Source organism: Papilio polytes, unplaced genomic scaffold (genome assembly GCF_000836215.1).
Source record: "Papilio polytes unplaced genomic scaffold, Ppol_1.0 DF823935.1, whole genome shotgun sequence".
NCBI classification, from domain to species: domain Eukaryota; kingdom Metazoa; phylum Arthropoda; class Insecta; order Lepidoptera; family Papilionidae; genus Papilio; species Papilio polytes.
In genome coordinates, this window is record NW_013525269.1 from 1595921 (window position 1) to 1612866 (window position 16946).

The 16946-nt window shown below is 32.7% G+C and overlaps 2 protein-coding genes across 2 annotated transcripts in view; one reads left to right on the top strand and one right to left on the bottom strand.

Moving 5' to 3' along the window:
- Nucleotides 1-13134, top strand: part of LOC106101875 — a 33192-nt gene extending 20058 nt beyond the window's left edge. Inside the window, exons 4-10 of the mRNA XM_013281228.1 lie at nucleotides 194-335; nucleotides 8660-8838; nucleotides 9505-9583; nucleotides 9955-10097; nucleotides 10490-10646; nucleotides 11052-11189; nucleotides 11477-13134. Coding sequence (XP_013136682.1) covers nucleotides 194-335; nucleotides 8660-8838; nucleotides 9505-9583; nucleotides 9955-10097; nucleotides 10490-10646; nucleotides 11052-11189; nucleotides 11477-11674 — 1036 coding nt within the window. The 3' untranslated portion in view covers nucleotides 11675-13134. The remainder of the gene's footprint in view (nucleotides 1-193; nucleotides 336-8659; nucleotides 8839-9504; nucleotides 9584-9954; nucleotides 10098-10489; nucleotides 10647-11051; nucleotides 11190-11476) is intronic.
- A 3485-nt stretch (nucleotides 13135-16619) lies between these two features.
- LOC106101796 (NAD kinase 2, mitochondrial) overlaps nucleotides 16620-16946 on the bottom strand; it is a 13455-nt gene continuing 13128 nt past the window's right edge. Inside the window, exons 9-10 of the mRNA XM_013281131.1 lie at nucleotides 16905-16932; nucleotides 16620-16738 (exon numbers count right to left, since the gene is read on the bottom strand). Of these exons, the coding sequence (XP_013136585.1) occupies nucleotides 16620-16738; nucleotides 16905-16932 (147 nt within the window). The remainder of the gene's footprint in view (nucleotides 16739-16904; nucleotides 16933-16946) is intronic.

Here is a 16946-nt window from a genome sequence, read left to right on the forward strand (position 1 = left end):
GTCTTTAGTTTTCTTATTTGCCAAAGTAAGGTTTTAAAACAGTTCTGTTTTATCTGTGCTATTTTTGATTTGTAATAGCTATTTATTTTTTATGTTAAGGTAATATCCATGCAATTTTTTCTACATCAGGGTATGGCTTTTTTGGCAGGGCCCACACTCTTTCAATTAGATTTATCATGCGTCTTTGTTGCAGTATCTATGATACATTCAACGGGATAGTATACCCCGCCGGGCTGGGCAGCAATTCGTCCTGCTTACGGGAGTATATCTCCGCACAAGGCGACCTGCAGTACACGCTGCCTCTGAAGGGCTGCAATACTATGGCCACTGATGACGTGAGTGTCTTTTGTTTTACAACCAGCGATTGACCATGACCCTATCATAGTTGTGTGGTGATGGCTAAAGAATGTACCAGTGTAGCAAAAGAAGGTTCACCATGTTGTTAAACTACTGCCTCTTAACTTTACAAAGCGATAATTGGTAGGACTAGAATGGTGGTAGTATTTCCGAATAACGAATCAATTGCGATTTTTTTATGAGTAGGAGAGGATAGGAAGTACAGTGAATAATCGAAGTTCAAGACGGTGACAAACTTTAGAAAGACACAATCAGTTTATTAATTAGGATAACATACCTTTGCATTTTTATTTTTAATTAATTACAAATAATTTTAATAAAAATTATTTATAAAAATCTTCGCCACGCTACAATGTCTCAATGCCGAGTACAGCCTGAGAATGCCTTTGTTTGCCCTTCAATGTATATTGTGTCCGCGCTGCGGCAAACACAAGTAAGGAAATACTTTGAATATATTATTTCTCTTCGAATATATAAATACTGGAGACATTTTCATGTACAATAAGAACGTGAAGCTGTAATTTTTTTTTGTTCAAAAGTATAACAATGAACACTGTTCTATCATACATTATCTCTACTTCTCTCAAATCGCTTTCCAAAAATACCAACATCTAGTCTTATTTACTATTTCCTCACACTGGGCCAGACCTGTGTAGTATGGGTTGTTATAAATATAAAGATAGTTCCACAATTAGTCCACAACAGTTAGTCCAACTGTATGTCCCTACATGATAACGATTTAAATATATTTTACAGATTATTGATATGCACATTGTATTCTTTTTAGTCTGTGTAGTCACCGTTTGAACGTATGTGTTAACTTGACTTAGACGTAATAATATTTCTCATTAAATAAATCACTTAGTATTTTACAAATGTTTTAATTCGAGTTACAATAAACTCTACAGCGTCTGATGAAAAAAGTACAAAAACTGAACAAGAAACAATTATCCGGTCAATTAAGCATACACGATAGTTCCTGTAGATATGGCAAGAACGCAACGCTAATGATTCCGAACACGCGCTTCCTTGCTGCAATCTTTTCAACGTCACTCGATCATCAATATATTTTTATCATGTACGATATATTTATCGTAAAGGATGATATAAATGCAGATTTCAGTAACGTTACTTATTAAAATTGAACTAACTATAATACTTCACTAATAGATTCTTTAGTGAACGTTAAATAACTTTTAAAGCGCATATGATCGAAAAAAAAAGGTTATTTGAGAAGATGTATGAAAATCTGGTTTTCCGCGACTCCGCGAAATAAAAAAAGACTTAGGCTACAAACTCCAACAAACATCCATCTAAGCTTTCGCATTTATATTAGTATGTTATTATGGTTTTGGCATTGCAAAAGGTTATATTCGTATTTTGTCTTTCTTATTCTGCAGTTTTTTAACATATTCACTTTCTAAGTTTGGTTTATTCGTCACTTGTTCTAAATCTAAAATCTAAGAAATTACTACAAAAATACTCGCCAAGAGACAACTTCCCAGTTAGCGATAGCAATCTAACAACGGTACAGCCAGTTAGCAGATGTCATTTGTTATCTTGCACCGACCAAATATTATCCTTTTATCATGAACGGACAATGACCACACAATAATAATGAATAGAGCTATTTGGGAACATACATTTTCACTTACTGTATTTCTTCCATACAACGACTAACTGTTGTAAAGCAATTGGAAATTAAAAAAATAAGTAAGCAGCTATGTTCATTAACAATTAACCTAAAAGAATTATAAATCTTACTGTCTTTTATCTTGCTTATTATAAATTTTAACGTTTGAATGAGTGGATAGGTGTTTGTTAGAAGGCATCTGGAGAATATCTAAACGGAGATCGCTAAAAGAGACCAGATGTCGAACGGTATCTAGAAGAACAGTCAACTAATTGTTTATTTTAATTCCGCACATATAGCTTTACGGACAGAAGCTTTTTAAAAAATTTATAACATTTACTATCAACCATCTAAAGAAAACCAGTAGCTACCGCGCGTAACCCCGAGCCCGTTATGTGGCAGTTATAAGGCGCGTAGCAGTTATTTACCGTACACCACTGTGATATATGGTCATAACATTTTTACTAATAACTCTCATATAAGTTTCATACGTTGTTCATGTTTCTAGTTTAATTTTTCTTTAAATCCAATAAGTAGATATACCAATAATGCTATTAAAAGTTTCATAATAGACAAAAGAACTAAGCGACCGTCTTAATTATTATTATTTTTTGAAAAACAGAACAGCTAAGCCTGGAACATATTTTTAAATACTAACTTCGCCCGCGACTCCTCGTGTTTTCTTCCAGACTATGCTCTACATCTATCCAAATTTGATCGAGATCTGTTAAGCAGTTTAGGCTACGAACTCTAACAAGCATCCATCCACCTAAACTTTCGCATTTATAGTATAATTTGAAGTATAATTAGCCGTCAGTTTTTATTTTGGTGTGTTATGTTTTGTAAGTTATCTATAAACAAATAAAATAAAATAAATAACTATAGTAATAAACTTATCACAACACACAATATCTTTTATATTCAGTTTGCAGAAAAATATTACATACGTACAAGTAAATGTGAATCTGACATCAACAATAACGTGTCTCGACATCCTTTGTTCGATGAAAAAAGTCCCGATAACATCAAAACAAACTATGCATGAATGAAAATTATTGTTAACGAATCAACGTTTTTACATGAGCTTTATAATCTGTTAATAATATCTTGTATCCGTGCTTCGTGTGAAAACCCACTCTTACGTTTGTAAACATCGTTTAACCATCTAGAATAGGTTATAGACATAACCCCGTGGTAACCTTCCTTTATTGTGTATTTATGCGTACAGTCAATATTGGAGCGGCTAGAATAAATATTCATAAACGATGACCGACACCGACGTCACAACAACGACACGACACGTCTCCTAGTCACGATAACGCAATACTGACCTGTAGAATTATATCGAACGATTTGTTAATAAGTTATTATGTAGCCTAACCAGAAACAGAGATCCTCGCCATATTGCTAAAACATATTTAATTAATTTGTTTGCACACATTAGATAGTGATATATTAAAGAAGCAGATTGAAGAGAGCCCAGGCCAGGTTTTTGAAAATATTAGTTAGGCTATAATTTAACTAGAAATAGAATATAGATAGCTATTATTTAGAGTCTTAGAGAGTTAATCTTACTTCTTAATAATGCTATAAATGCGAAAGTTTAGATGAATGGATGGAGGTTTGTTAGAGTTTGTAGCCTAAAAGGCTGAACGGATGTATGGGAAATTTGGCATAGATGTAGAGGTATAGTTTGGAAGAACACATAGGCTACTCTCTTTTGTTTTTTTAATATCACGCGGACGGAGTCGCGGGCGAAAGCTAGTAAGAAATAATTTAAACGGAGGAGATTTTACCGGAGATACTGTGACATTTGTATAAAATAATTTAATGTAGGTTGATATCTAAATATTTACTGCAAACATTCCGATCCTATATAAACATTGTAAGGTTTTTCTGAGGTCTTTTAACAATGGCTTATCTCATCGTTTAATATTAACTTTAAGTTTAAAGTTTGTCTCAATTAAATATACATTGTTAAGTTTTCCAAACACAACATTGGTTTCAATACAAAAAATGTTGAATTTGCCTTACATATTTTATTGTTTGCTTTCTATACTTTTCAACTAAATCCACGCATCCATAATTTCTACTATACTTCAAGTTGTAACTCTAACTGGTTTTAATGAGGTTCTCAATTCGATTGATTTTATTTATATTAGTACTATTACTTATTATTTATTATTTATATTTATATTTATACTTATTATTTAGTCGACCTTTAAAGTTATGTTTGTAAAGCAAGGTTAAGTAACAATGCATAAGACGTAAGCAATAAGTACACAGTATATTTCATGAATTAAAAACGAGATCATATTTGGATTTCATACGTATTAAAAAGTCTTTTATCCAAGTGTTGGTATTAGTATATAATGTAAAGGGACCAAGGTAATATGTTATACTCATAAAGTTCTATATATGGTGTTTAAAGATAATATCATCGATTACTTTACTCAATTCATACGTTAAGATACTTTCATTATATCTAACAAAGCGATTCGTTAAACTTAACCTCAAATTCCATGCTTAATATTCTATTTGTAATATTCATAAAAGAATCATTTAATCTGTCAATCGATAAGCAAAATATGTCCAACTAGCTTTCGCTTGCGACTCCGATCGCGTGGAATTAAAAAAAACTGAGTTGCCTATGTGTTCTTCCAGACTATACTCTACGTCTATGCCAAATTTCATCGAAATCCGTTCAGCCGTTTAGGCTACAAGCTCTAACAAACATTCATCTATCTAAACATTCCCATTTATAATATTAGTATGATTAGTATGATTGTTAATTGAGAATTTATTTTTGTAATATTCGCTTTAAACTATATTAATGTTTAAGTATATTTTATGTGTCTAAAATCCTATATCATATGTAACAAAAAGCAAACTCTGAGCTTAAGATTGCCATGACTTATTTATATGTTGAGCAACATCAATATATTAAAACCTTGATATTTATAAATGCTCCTATTAGCCTGTTTTAATTTTATATGCTTTGATATTTCGAAAGCATATTAGATATCACTGTACGTTATAAAACGTAGTTTAAAATACATAAAGTTCGCATAATCTTCACGTTATGTAATGAATACTCATTATATTATGTACTAGAAGTTTTTGCTCGACATCGCTCGAATGTATTTCAATATTGCACAATAACGTAATCTGCATTTAACATTTAGTTTTAGTAAACTAATTATACCAATTAAACTAACCACTATTTTATTTGATTGTAAAGAAAGTTATGGCGTAGCCTTAATGAGATTCAAATGTTTTTTATTCCATTTGATTACTATGCAGCTATTCTTGAGTTATTTCTAATGTTTATTTAATTGCCAAGGCGTTATTAAGTTCCATACCATAGTAAAAGTAACAAAATTGAAGTAACTGAACGGTTAATAGGATATTAATTATTAATAAACTATGGACGTCACAGCCATGTTATGCTTTAATAAAATATAGTCTTCATTACCTCTTATGTTTTCTTCCAATTTGCACAGAATAACCTTACCATATGGCCGTCGTGTCGTCGAGCTAATGCAACACCCTTATTTTTGACATCCGACTACTATCCGATTATTAACATAACAAGCAGAATTACGACATTTTAAAACCATGACATATATATTTTAAATAATGTTTCGGATCACAATTACAAAGCTTATCGTCATTTCAAATGGTATTGATTTATCGCACAGACTAAATAACCTTCAAGAATACATAATACATCAAAATAGTTAAAAAGCTAACAAAACGTAGTGCTTATCTCTTTTGCAAATATTAACTATAGATTTAATAATGCCGTAGCTATAGTTTATGCTCATTCTCTTTCTTATAAGTCTATATCACTTTTACCTAAACATTGCAGCACTGATAACGCACTATTTCAACTCAATTAGATTGGATGGAATGTATTGTCACGTTGTATTGTAGCAGTGGCTCGCCTGAGGACAAATCGAGAGGTGCGGTTGCAGCACGCCGACCTCGATATACTAACAGTTTTATGTAACGCTCATGAAAGCCAGACATGAGAAACATTCGACGATCTCATTATACGCAACGCACTACCGTTGCTCTTATCAGATGTGTAAACAATACCATTTTGCTTTGGCTTTGAATATGTAAAAAGACAAACCGTACAGTAGACACAAAGCCCAAAAGTAATGCAATATTTTGGGCATTGAAAAAATAACATAAAAGCTGACACAAACTTCTAAAGTATGGGCAACATAGAACAGTGGAAGTTCTTATAAACTGTTGAGTATATGAGTTGCTAAGACAATAAACAATTTATTAAAACCAACAAAATAAACGCGGCCGTAAGAACAAACGAATAGTTGCCACCATCTTTATATATTAGGGATCTTCGTTTACGATGGTTTCTTACTTAAGACAATTAAATCGTCCGGGTATTTTAAAGAGCTCTATGTAGAGTAATTGTGCTGCCAAACCAGAAGCAAAGACAAATTAAAATTATCAAAACCTAGAACATACTATGGTAAAAACTATAACATTTGCGGGAGTACAATTATATAATACTTTACCTAAACTTATCAGAGATGAAAGAAAAATTTCCTTATTCAAATTTAAATTTAAAAAAAATTGTAAAGAAAAAAAAACTTAATAGTTAAACAAACTAGGCTACTGATGTAAATTGTAAATGTTAAAAAAAATGTTTCTCTTCAAGTGAATTGTATATTCTTAAGAGAAATAAATACTTTAAACCACAAGCATGATCATTGATGTGACTTATCCACAAGGAACTTAAACTGTTCCTATAGCTTTCAAAAAGAATGCCATTAATTATAATAAAGAATAATAAAAGGATTTGTATGTCTGTGTAGAAACAAGTAACCTTTGTAGCGACCTTGTTATCGTGCGTGGTCGGTGCCAGTGGGCACACTTGTTTATGGCCAACACCAACTATGTCTTGTGGTCTAAAAATTGAGACATTTTATTAAATGATATAAGGCCGATAAACAAATATAAGGCAAACTGATATGGAGATATCTATATATGTAATGTCCTACAATTTACTTGTGTAACAAACTAGTTAGAATTACTTAAGCTACGTTTTTTGTATGTATTGAAATAACTCAAAAACTACTGGACCGATTTCAAAAATTCTTTCACCATTAAGAAGCTATTAGAAGAATAATAAAAAAATAAATTAAGATTTTCAACCAACAAAAAGTAATGTACTAAGTAACAATGTATGCTTCCATTGAAAAGTGTTCCAAAACGTGCGCATGCACCGGAACAATGAGGGGAGGTGACGTCACTTCCCGCCCGCGGGACACCCCGACACGTAGGCTTAAAAAGGAAAGGACGTAGAATGTGTTGAATTACAAATAGTGAGCAAGTGACGGTTTATTTCATTGAATTATCTATTGATTACTTAATGCGGCGATATCAAACAATAGTTACTTAATGTAATTTCCCTTTACTTATTTACTAAACGATAGGTTACTTAGCAATACATATTTTTACATAGGTTAAAGTTTTACCCAAGTTTAAATTCAAACTATTCTATAAACTTTTTAATATGTATGGAGATTGTAATCTTTAGTGCGTAATCTTGTTAGAAATAAAACTAAAAATTTGCATTTAATACTATGAATATTGTATGTAGAGTACTTTACGTGAATATATAGCAATTACATACTGCAACATGATTTACCATGTCGTTATACCTGTACCAGTTTGTTAATAGAAAACTTTAAACTTGATATTTATTCATAATTTACAAGGATGTTTATGGCTTAAAATCATCGTTACAGTCTGCAATTACTTCTGATTAAGAGAAATAATTGTTGCAAGAAATTGTAGTGCCTGTATTTTTTATAACTGGTAAAAAACTCGTTAAAGATAACGCATTTAACATTTGTTTTAATTATTGTAATCCGAATTTATTTATGCTTTTTAATATTTTAAAGCCGTCCACGACACTGTCCGCCCAAAATAAATAAAACTTAGTAAGTAGCCTATGTTCTAATTCTGTGGAAAATTTTATCAAGATCCGTGTAGCCGTTGTGTAAAGTAGTAACAAATATCCATCCATCAAAGTCAATTTTTGTCCAATAAGAATACATTCCAAAGACGTATACTTTTGATATATGTTACAATATCTCTGCGTTTTATTTTATTTTGTCGGTAAGAATCACGTTTTACAGAAAACAAATGAAACTTGCGTTCACATGTAATATAAAATATAATACATTTTTTTAATACGTATGTTAAATGTTACTTGTTTCCCGTTACCATATTTTAATTCAAGTCCATGACATTTAAAATGTAAAGTTTGAATCATCAATATGAATACGAATTCGTCTTTTCTCCTTCATCGACGTATTTACGTAGTTTCATGAAGTGCTTTAAATAATAATATCTGTAATTCTTATTTAGATTTAGATAACTTTGTCTAAAAATATTAGATGATTTTGCCACTCCGACTTACAGTAAAGTAAATTTTTAATAATTTGAAAATGTTATCTGAGATCCCGCGAAATATCGATTGCCTCGTCGAGGCAAGCGTGGCCAAGCTATCCTTTTATTGAAGAGACTAAAGACACTATTGATTTACAAATCCTATAAACAATTGAATATCGTATGTTATACGTTACGAATATACGTAAAGTTATGGGCTAATTTATTTCTTTTTTACAGGAGGACGGCACAGTGGAGTACTACAACAACATAATAGTGCAGCCCCACCTGCGGCTGGTGACAGGCCAGGGGCGCGGTTACCACGTGCGCTGCCGATACCGCCGCCGCGACCTCACCATGTTCCATCTGCATCGACCTCACGCTGACAGACTCACGCAGCCTAGAGATGGGTACAATAGGTAACCAAAAACAGTAAAAGTAGGCACACACCTTTGACTACGTGCACAACAGTTGTGCGACTATCAATTGTTTCGCAGCCAATTCAACCGTTTAGTTGCACAAGTAAAATGCCACAGAGTGCACTCCTTTATATAAGCTCATAGAAATCGAAGCGAGACTGAATAGTTGAGTGATAGTTTAGTCAAAGGCACGCTAGCACGCTCTATTAATAACAAAACAAGGAGTAACCTGGAAGCAGAGAATACTCATTTCGCGCGGACCTTTTTATGTATCGGATGAAATCGACAAAAGATTTGACTCTAGTGCGGGAAAATCAGAGTTATGTGAAATTTGATTCACGGAAACTCCCTTGGTAAGAATCCACGAGTGTAACTGAAGAGAGTTATATCAGTAGAATAAAAAGGAATTTCCGTCAATGTGTATTAAACAAATCTAAAAATACGAGCTGAGTAGGTTAAGGTTTTAACTGGGTTAAGGTCGGAGTAGACCGCTAACATACGCTTTGCGGTTTACTTCCTACTTTAAGACAAAACAGTTTGTTCTTGCTTCTTGAATTTATTCCTATGTAATACGACACATACGACACACAACACATATTATATCTACCGAATACGACTTAGTATTCTTTGATTAAATCAATGTAAGTCTTAAATTTATAATTTCAGCGAAGAGTTTGACGAAGACTCGGGTCTACTGCCGTCGGTCACTATGAAGATTTACAAAGGAGACCCTGAGGACAATGAGGTAAAAAAAATTTAAAAATAAAATTTGACATTTAAATATTGCAACACCAACTGCAAAACAACCTTGTGTGTAGGTTATTAGACAATTAGGATTTAAATTTCCACGTTCACGAAAATGGACTAATTTTTCATAACTACCCACTGTACTGAAAACAGTCAGTTGACACAATGATGTGACAGTGTCGATTTGTGGCATACCTTACGTTATAATAGTGATTCAACCAGATTACACATCCATTTTTCTTCAACTTATTTTATCTTGGTTGTGTTTTGATTTTTTTACAGTCTACTGTTATGAGCCGTAGCATGCGCATCATTTCGACCTTATTGACAGCATATATGAAATAATGTTAAGAGGTTTAATGTATACAGGTGGCGTCTAACGTGCGCATTGGCGACACGCTGACGCTGTTGGTGTCGCTGGAGAAGCAGCGTCGCTTCGGGCTGCTGGTGTCGGAGTGCGCGGTGCGCGACGGACTGGGCTGGGCCGAGCAGAATCTCATCACTGACGACGGGTGAGATACGACGGATTTGTTTAATCGTGACAAATTTTTTTGTGAATCGCAAGGCAATAGAGTTAATCGTAAGGCATCTTAACCGGAGAAGTGGCCTCGAATTTGGTGAAATAACTAAGGTTTGTAAATTTACTATTTTATTTCTTTTCTAGACTCTATCTGCTTGGAATAAAAAAGAACACAAGAAAGTAACTAGCATATCAGATACCCGTGAAACTAAAAAATAGTAAAAATCATAGCCTATGTTATTTAGCGATAACGTAGCTTTTTAATGGTAAAAGATTTTTTTTAAATCTGAAAGTTTTTGAGTTATTTCAATACATACAAAAATACAAATCTTTCCTCTTTATAATATAAGCATAGGTGAACTAAAGACTTCTCTATAATTCCAGTTGTCCGCTGGATGGAGAGATAATGGGCCAGTTCCAGTATTCGCGCGAGCGGCAGGAGGCGCGCGTGTCATTCCCCGCGCACAAGTTCCCCTACACGGCCAGCGTCTACTACACGTGCGAGGTCAAACTTTGCGACCTCAACCACCCCACAGACTGCGTGAGTATATACTGACTATATTTAACACGTTCGATGTCACTAAGATTTTTAGTATTAAAATGAACTCGCTACATGTATCGGTAGCATAAATGTGTTATCGCAAATAAAGCTTTCGTAGAACTATAGACATTTAGTCTAGAGTAAATTATTACCATTACTAGTTGAGTTGCTCGCGAATTTGTCAACGCGAAATTGAAAATTGTAAAAAAATATAGCCTATGTTACTCAGCGATATCGTAGCTCTTTAAGCATTTAAACCGGCCCAGTGTTTGAGTTATTTAAATACATACAAATCGTTCCTCTCTATAACATTAGTATAGATATAGATTAATTCTAAGTACTTTTGTTTTGAAGATGAAGCCTAGTATAGCCTCTAACCTTGGTGATACAAATATTTTTTTTCAGAAACCGTGTGCTCACAAGAAGGGCAAGCGTTTGCGTCGTCAGTCGGAAGAGGGCGCGCCCGCCACTGTCGAGGTGTTCTCCGGACTGTACGTCAACGAGGCGGACTCGCCGGAAAATGATGAAGTCACCAGCGAAAAGGTATTTAATAGCATCTAAAACAATTTTGAAAATCAGACAAACGGGTGCTGAAATATGCAGTAACAAAGATAAAAAAAATAGGTCTTTAGGCGATTGTCAGTCGCGAAAGAAAACTGCAGTTGACATGAAATAGATTTTACCTTGTTGAATTTGCCGAGTACCCTTAACCTTATAGAAATTGGATCATGTTCTCAATCGATACGATGGAATAGTTTTGTAAAGTTTTCCTCGCAAATTTATTGACTTTAGCAGAATACAATATCATATTTTAACTTTTACGTTTACAGAAAGAAGACGAGATCTGCATATCGCAACGCAACTTTGCGATCGGCATTTGCATCGCTGGCGTCATTCTTATGATCTGCGTGATCGCCGCCATTGCGTTCATACTCGCGCGTCGGCGCAACCCCAAGACGTACTCTCGCACCGGCAGCTCCCTCTACAGCGGCCCTTATACAAACACCGGCTACTCGCATACAAGTTAAATAAAACATCGAATTAGATTATCGTGTGATATTATTAGTTCTATCAAAACTATACAAAGTTCTCTTTTGACAGCTTAACACAATGTTAATCGATTTAGGAATATTGAAAATCGATTTTCGAAATGGATTGATGACAGCTGTCAAAATGGGGCTTTAATAATGTTTTGTAGGAAATTGTATTCTTATTCCAATTGATATTTATTTTTTCCGTTTGAATTTTTGAATTTGGAACGATGAAATTCGGCAAATTCCATTATTAGGATGATAGTCTACGAGATTTAACTGCCGAAAATACGAACAAAAATATATTGCTATCTCAACATTTTTTCATAGAGAAGATGAGACAATAGATATCACGTGTGATTTGGAATGTGGTTAGTGAGTTTTTTGTATGTGCTACGGAAAATATAATTCGAATTACATTAAGTTCATAAAATTGTTGTGTTCGATAACAACGATTCAGTCATATTATAAGTACTTAGTGATTTACCAATAGTTTATTTTAAGGCTTAATACCATGATATAATAAACATTTAATATTTATAATTTTTGTGATAAATGGTAGATCGCATATATCCGTCCTTGTACGATTTTTTTTAATTAACCTAAAATAATTAGAAAAGGTTGCCTTGCGTTACGTAATAGATACAAGAATTATTAGTGATAAACAAAAATAGCTGCCTTATTTTTTTTTTACTAAAATACAAGGCCCGCAAAGAAACTAAAATATTTACACTATAGTATTAGTGCAATATAACAGTGTAAGTATTTTAGTTTTCTATAAAATAATTTTAAGGTAATACTGATACATGATATTTATACTAGATTTTTTTAGTCGGAAATTAATAATTTTAATATTTTACAAATGGGCCATAGACAACTTCGCACGGTGGCGGGAACTGGTTTCTTTAAACGGTTTGCGGTCACTTCCACTTATTCATAGAGTAATAAAAAATAGAATAGTCAATCATAACTCATGTCATTTGTAGAAAATACCTAAAAATTAAAAAAAATTTTACTGTATAATTTCATTGACGCGATATTTGTGACATATTTTAGTGTGTTTTCTTAATGAGAATATGTATTAATATGAGTGTGCAGTGAAATTCTGCGGTTATTCTGAACGTAATTTACTCTGTGGAGCCTTATTGCAGTAGATAAATTTCATGGATGCCATATTTTTAAGGTATATTTTTACTGTAGGATAAACGGTGTACTGCCATTCCGTCCAATATCGGTGCTATAATGTATCTGGGCTTATTGTTAAGGTAAATTTACATTGCTTTATATTCCTGTAACAACGAATCTCGATATTTGTTTCATAATTACTCCATTGTTGTATTTTTTAGTTCAACTAACTACATTTTTAATAGTTTCTTAATACAATGGGGTTCTGGAACGATATCGAATGTTTAAACTGTGTACGAATTTTTTTTTAACAAATATACTGACTTCGAAAATTATTTGTTTCATTTTAATATACCTGAAAAACAGATTTTGACGAAACTAGCAACATTTACATGGCAAATATTTATTATTCTTGCGGGCAACATCGTGTGTCCACTATGCTAAAAATGATCAGTACTCAAATATAGAGGAAAGATTTGTATTTTTGTATGTAGTGCATGAATTTGGAGGCCGCTGCAATTAGGGACATACTATAACTCACCTCTTTATACATAACATATATCTAATTTCAGAACAAAAGGCTATATTGTTACGTATAACTCAAAAACTTTTTGACTTGAGTCGATTTTGAAAATTCTTTCACCATTAAAAGGCTACGTTATCAGTGAATAACATAGGCCGTGTTTTTTTTTCTATTTTTTTTATTTTACGCGGCCGGTTTCGATTAACTAATTATGCTATGAAGTAGGGTCTGTATTTTTGTATGTAAAGAATAAACTCAAAAACAACTCGACCGATTTAAAAATTACTTTCAACAACTGGAAACCTAGGTTATCATAGACATAGACTATAAAGTTTTCTCTAATACCGCGTAAAGCGAACAAAGAAATAGAAATGGGAAAGAAAAAAAACATGATATTCATCAATATATTTCAATCACCTAACAGAAAATTAAAACCATTAACAAATTAGATAAATAGCTGCGACAACGTAAAAATATTGTAAAATCGACGATTTTATTGTTAAATAGTACAACTGGTTTTAATTATTTGCTGACAAAGAGAGTGACACTTCACTTGAGACATTTTTCACATAATCGTCACTAACGCCAAATTGTAATTGTATACAAATTATTTGCCAATAATAGTCATTCAATAATATTCAAATGTTTATATTTTACTTTGTAACACTGTCTAGTTTATTTTATATCAAAAGTTGGCGCTTATTATAACTTGGTAAAATGTTTTTTACATGTCAATACAAGGACTAGAGGTGATATGAAACTTGACAATTGATATAGTACCTTTCAGAGAAGGTACCGGTGAAAAAATACATGCCTCGTCTATACAAGTTTGAATATCTTTGTTTGCAGATTAACAATTCCTAATTCTCTTTATCCCACAATATATAAAAAGTACAAAACTTATTACTTAACATAATCAATTTTTTTTGATATAATTTTAAGCACAAAATTATTATATTTTTAATTATATAGTTACAACAGATTTTATATAGGAACAGATTCTATGGACATTAAAATACATAAAGATGTATGGAGATATTAAATAGCAAAAAAAGTTACTTATTTAATTGTGACATATTTAGTAAAACTAACTTAAACGATATATTTGTTGCAATTTATAAATGCACTTAAATAAATGGGAAGATTTTAAACTTAAAACAAATTATACTTATTTTAAATAGACTTTTATATAATTAAGCTACATAACGCAGGTACCTATAAATGACCTATATATATCTACATGTAAAAGGGAATACTAGTGTTTATTTTTAATAAATGTGATTATTAATATTGGAAGACGCATTTTTGCAAATAAACATTAAGGAAATTTAACCAAATTATTAATTTATTTTATTAATAAAATTTGCCTTAAATTACAAGCCATTAATAAAAAAATGATGACGTCACGAATATGTTAAAATATTCGTGTTAGACCCTCAAGTCTTTAGTTACAATAAATCATATATCCTTATTTAATAATCCTATATCAAGCAATACTCGTGCAATACCTTTCTCGATATTATCCCAAAAATCATTATCTTTACACCCCTCCTTTTCCTTTATTACCTCGAAAATAAGAGACAAAAACATGCAGCCTTACAAATAACTTGTAACTTAGGAATAAACTAAGTATAAACAATCTATACTATTATAATAAAGTGTAAACACACACTTCTTTGTTGCCAAAGATGTCAGCAATTGCAGCATATATTTCAATATTTCTTCTTTCAATAAAAAGCCCTACACTTACGTCACGCTTTAGGCTATATATATTCACGCCATTAAACTTAGGGGATAAATATTTTGGATAAAAACTTTAATGTGTGAAAGAGAGCATAAGTTGCTGCCAACATCGAGGAAGCAAGGTAGCTATGGTTTGTCATCATGTCATGTCATTTTGACATTTGCAATTGATAATTTGACACATGTAAACATAAAATAAAATGTTCATAATTTTATGCGGATGAAGTCGCACGGGAACAACTAGTGTACTAATATTTGCTTATACTTAGTTTATTCTTAAGTTTAACTTTATCCCGCGTTTATTTGTAAGGCTGTAAATGTTCAAACATCTACTAATTTTTTTTTTACTTTAAAAAAAATCACTAATAAGGCATTGCACTTATTTTCTAATTTCAGTCTTATTCTAAAAAAAAACGGAATATTACATTAATTACTACCAAATAATATAATAAATATTCCTTAATATTAAGAATTATTGAGGATTTTAAAATATTAAAATATATATATTAAAATATAATAAATAAGATATAACACCTCAATAGTTATTTTATAAAATAATTGAAATACATAAAAAAATGAATTTGCAGAGATTTCTTTGCGATACTTAATATAAAGAATCTTGTGGGCACAGTGCAGCTGTCGTTGTATATTTGCTTGAAGAAACAGTGTGCATTTATTTGTCAAAAGCATATTATAAAACTTCATACAAATAAGCTATTAATATCATAAACAATATAAACGATTACAAAGTTCAAAGAAAATCCGTATTTTCTTCCATTAGTACAAAATCACTGGCAGTAAAGCCCTATTCAATCTTTGATCTTTCAATGTATGGATAATGTATGGATATACGGATGTATGGTTTTTCCAGTCCAGTGTCAGGTAAACCTATTTATAATTACAAGAGGTAAATGATTTAATGCCATATTCAGAGTCACTAAATGGTCACTAAGTGCGTTCCTCTTCTTTTTCTTCTCTAGTTAAGCACTTAAAAGGGGTATATGGCAATTAGAAGAATTTTAGGCCTAATATAGTCCCTTTCCCCTTCCCACCATTAATAAGAATAGGGAGGGGAAGTGGGGGAGTAGGGAAAATGTATTCTTACAATACGGGAGGTTTAGACCTCCTCCTAGATGGCCTTAGAGTCATCTGTCGCTTCAATATTTCGGCATTACATTAACAGCTTGCATATTTTGCAACGTCTACAAAAAAGGCCCAAACCTATGTATAAATTACATTAGCCACTTTACATATTATAATGAAAAAGTTAAAAAACAAAACATTTCATATCAATAAATTTTGTTTAAAAACGTATGTATGTGTGGCAGTCAGTAGGGCAGTCAGTAGGGTAGTCAGTAATGCAGTCATACGAAAACCCACCACCACCCACGGCCCCACCGACCCTCAGGTCATATGGGCCGAATCGCACGAAGGCGCACACGGTCTAACCGCATGCACCTTCTTGACTCCCTACAAGTTATATTGTCATTTATTTGTGACAAGTCTCCCCCTAATGGGTGTGGGCAATCAGTAGGGCAGTCGGTAGGGCAGTCAGTAGGGCAATGCGTCGTCCATGTGCACTGTGAGCAGCGCGTCCTCGGCGTGCAGCGCGAGCTCCGCCTGCGTGCCGTCGTTGAACGGGAACGACACGCTGCCGTCGATCACCAGACCTGGGACACAATCATTATTTTATCGCTTTTGCCCACGACTCCGACCACGTAAAAATATAAAAAAAATAATAAAGAATCGAAAAAAAAAACCTATATTTATATATATGTCGCAATCAGAAGAAGAAATCAATTTGAATTTAAATCATAATTAGAACACGAGCGCCGCCAAGCGACTTTCGAGAACTTAGATCATTCTGAAGATAGGGAT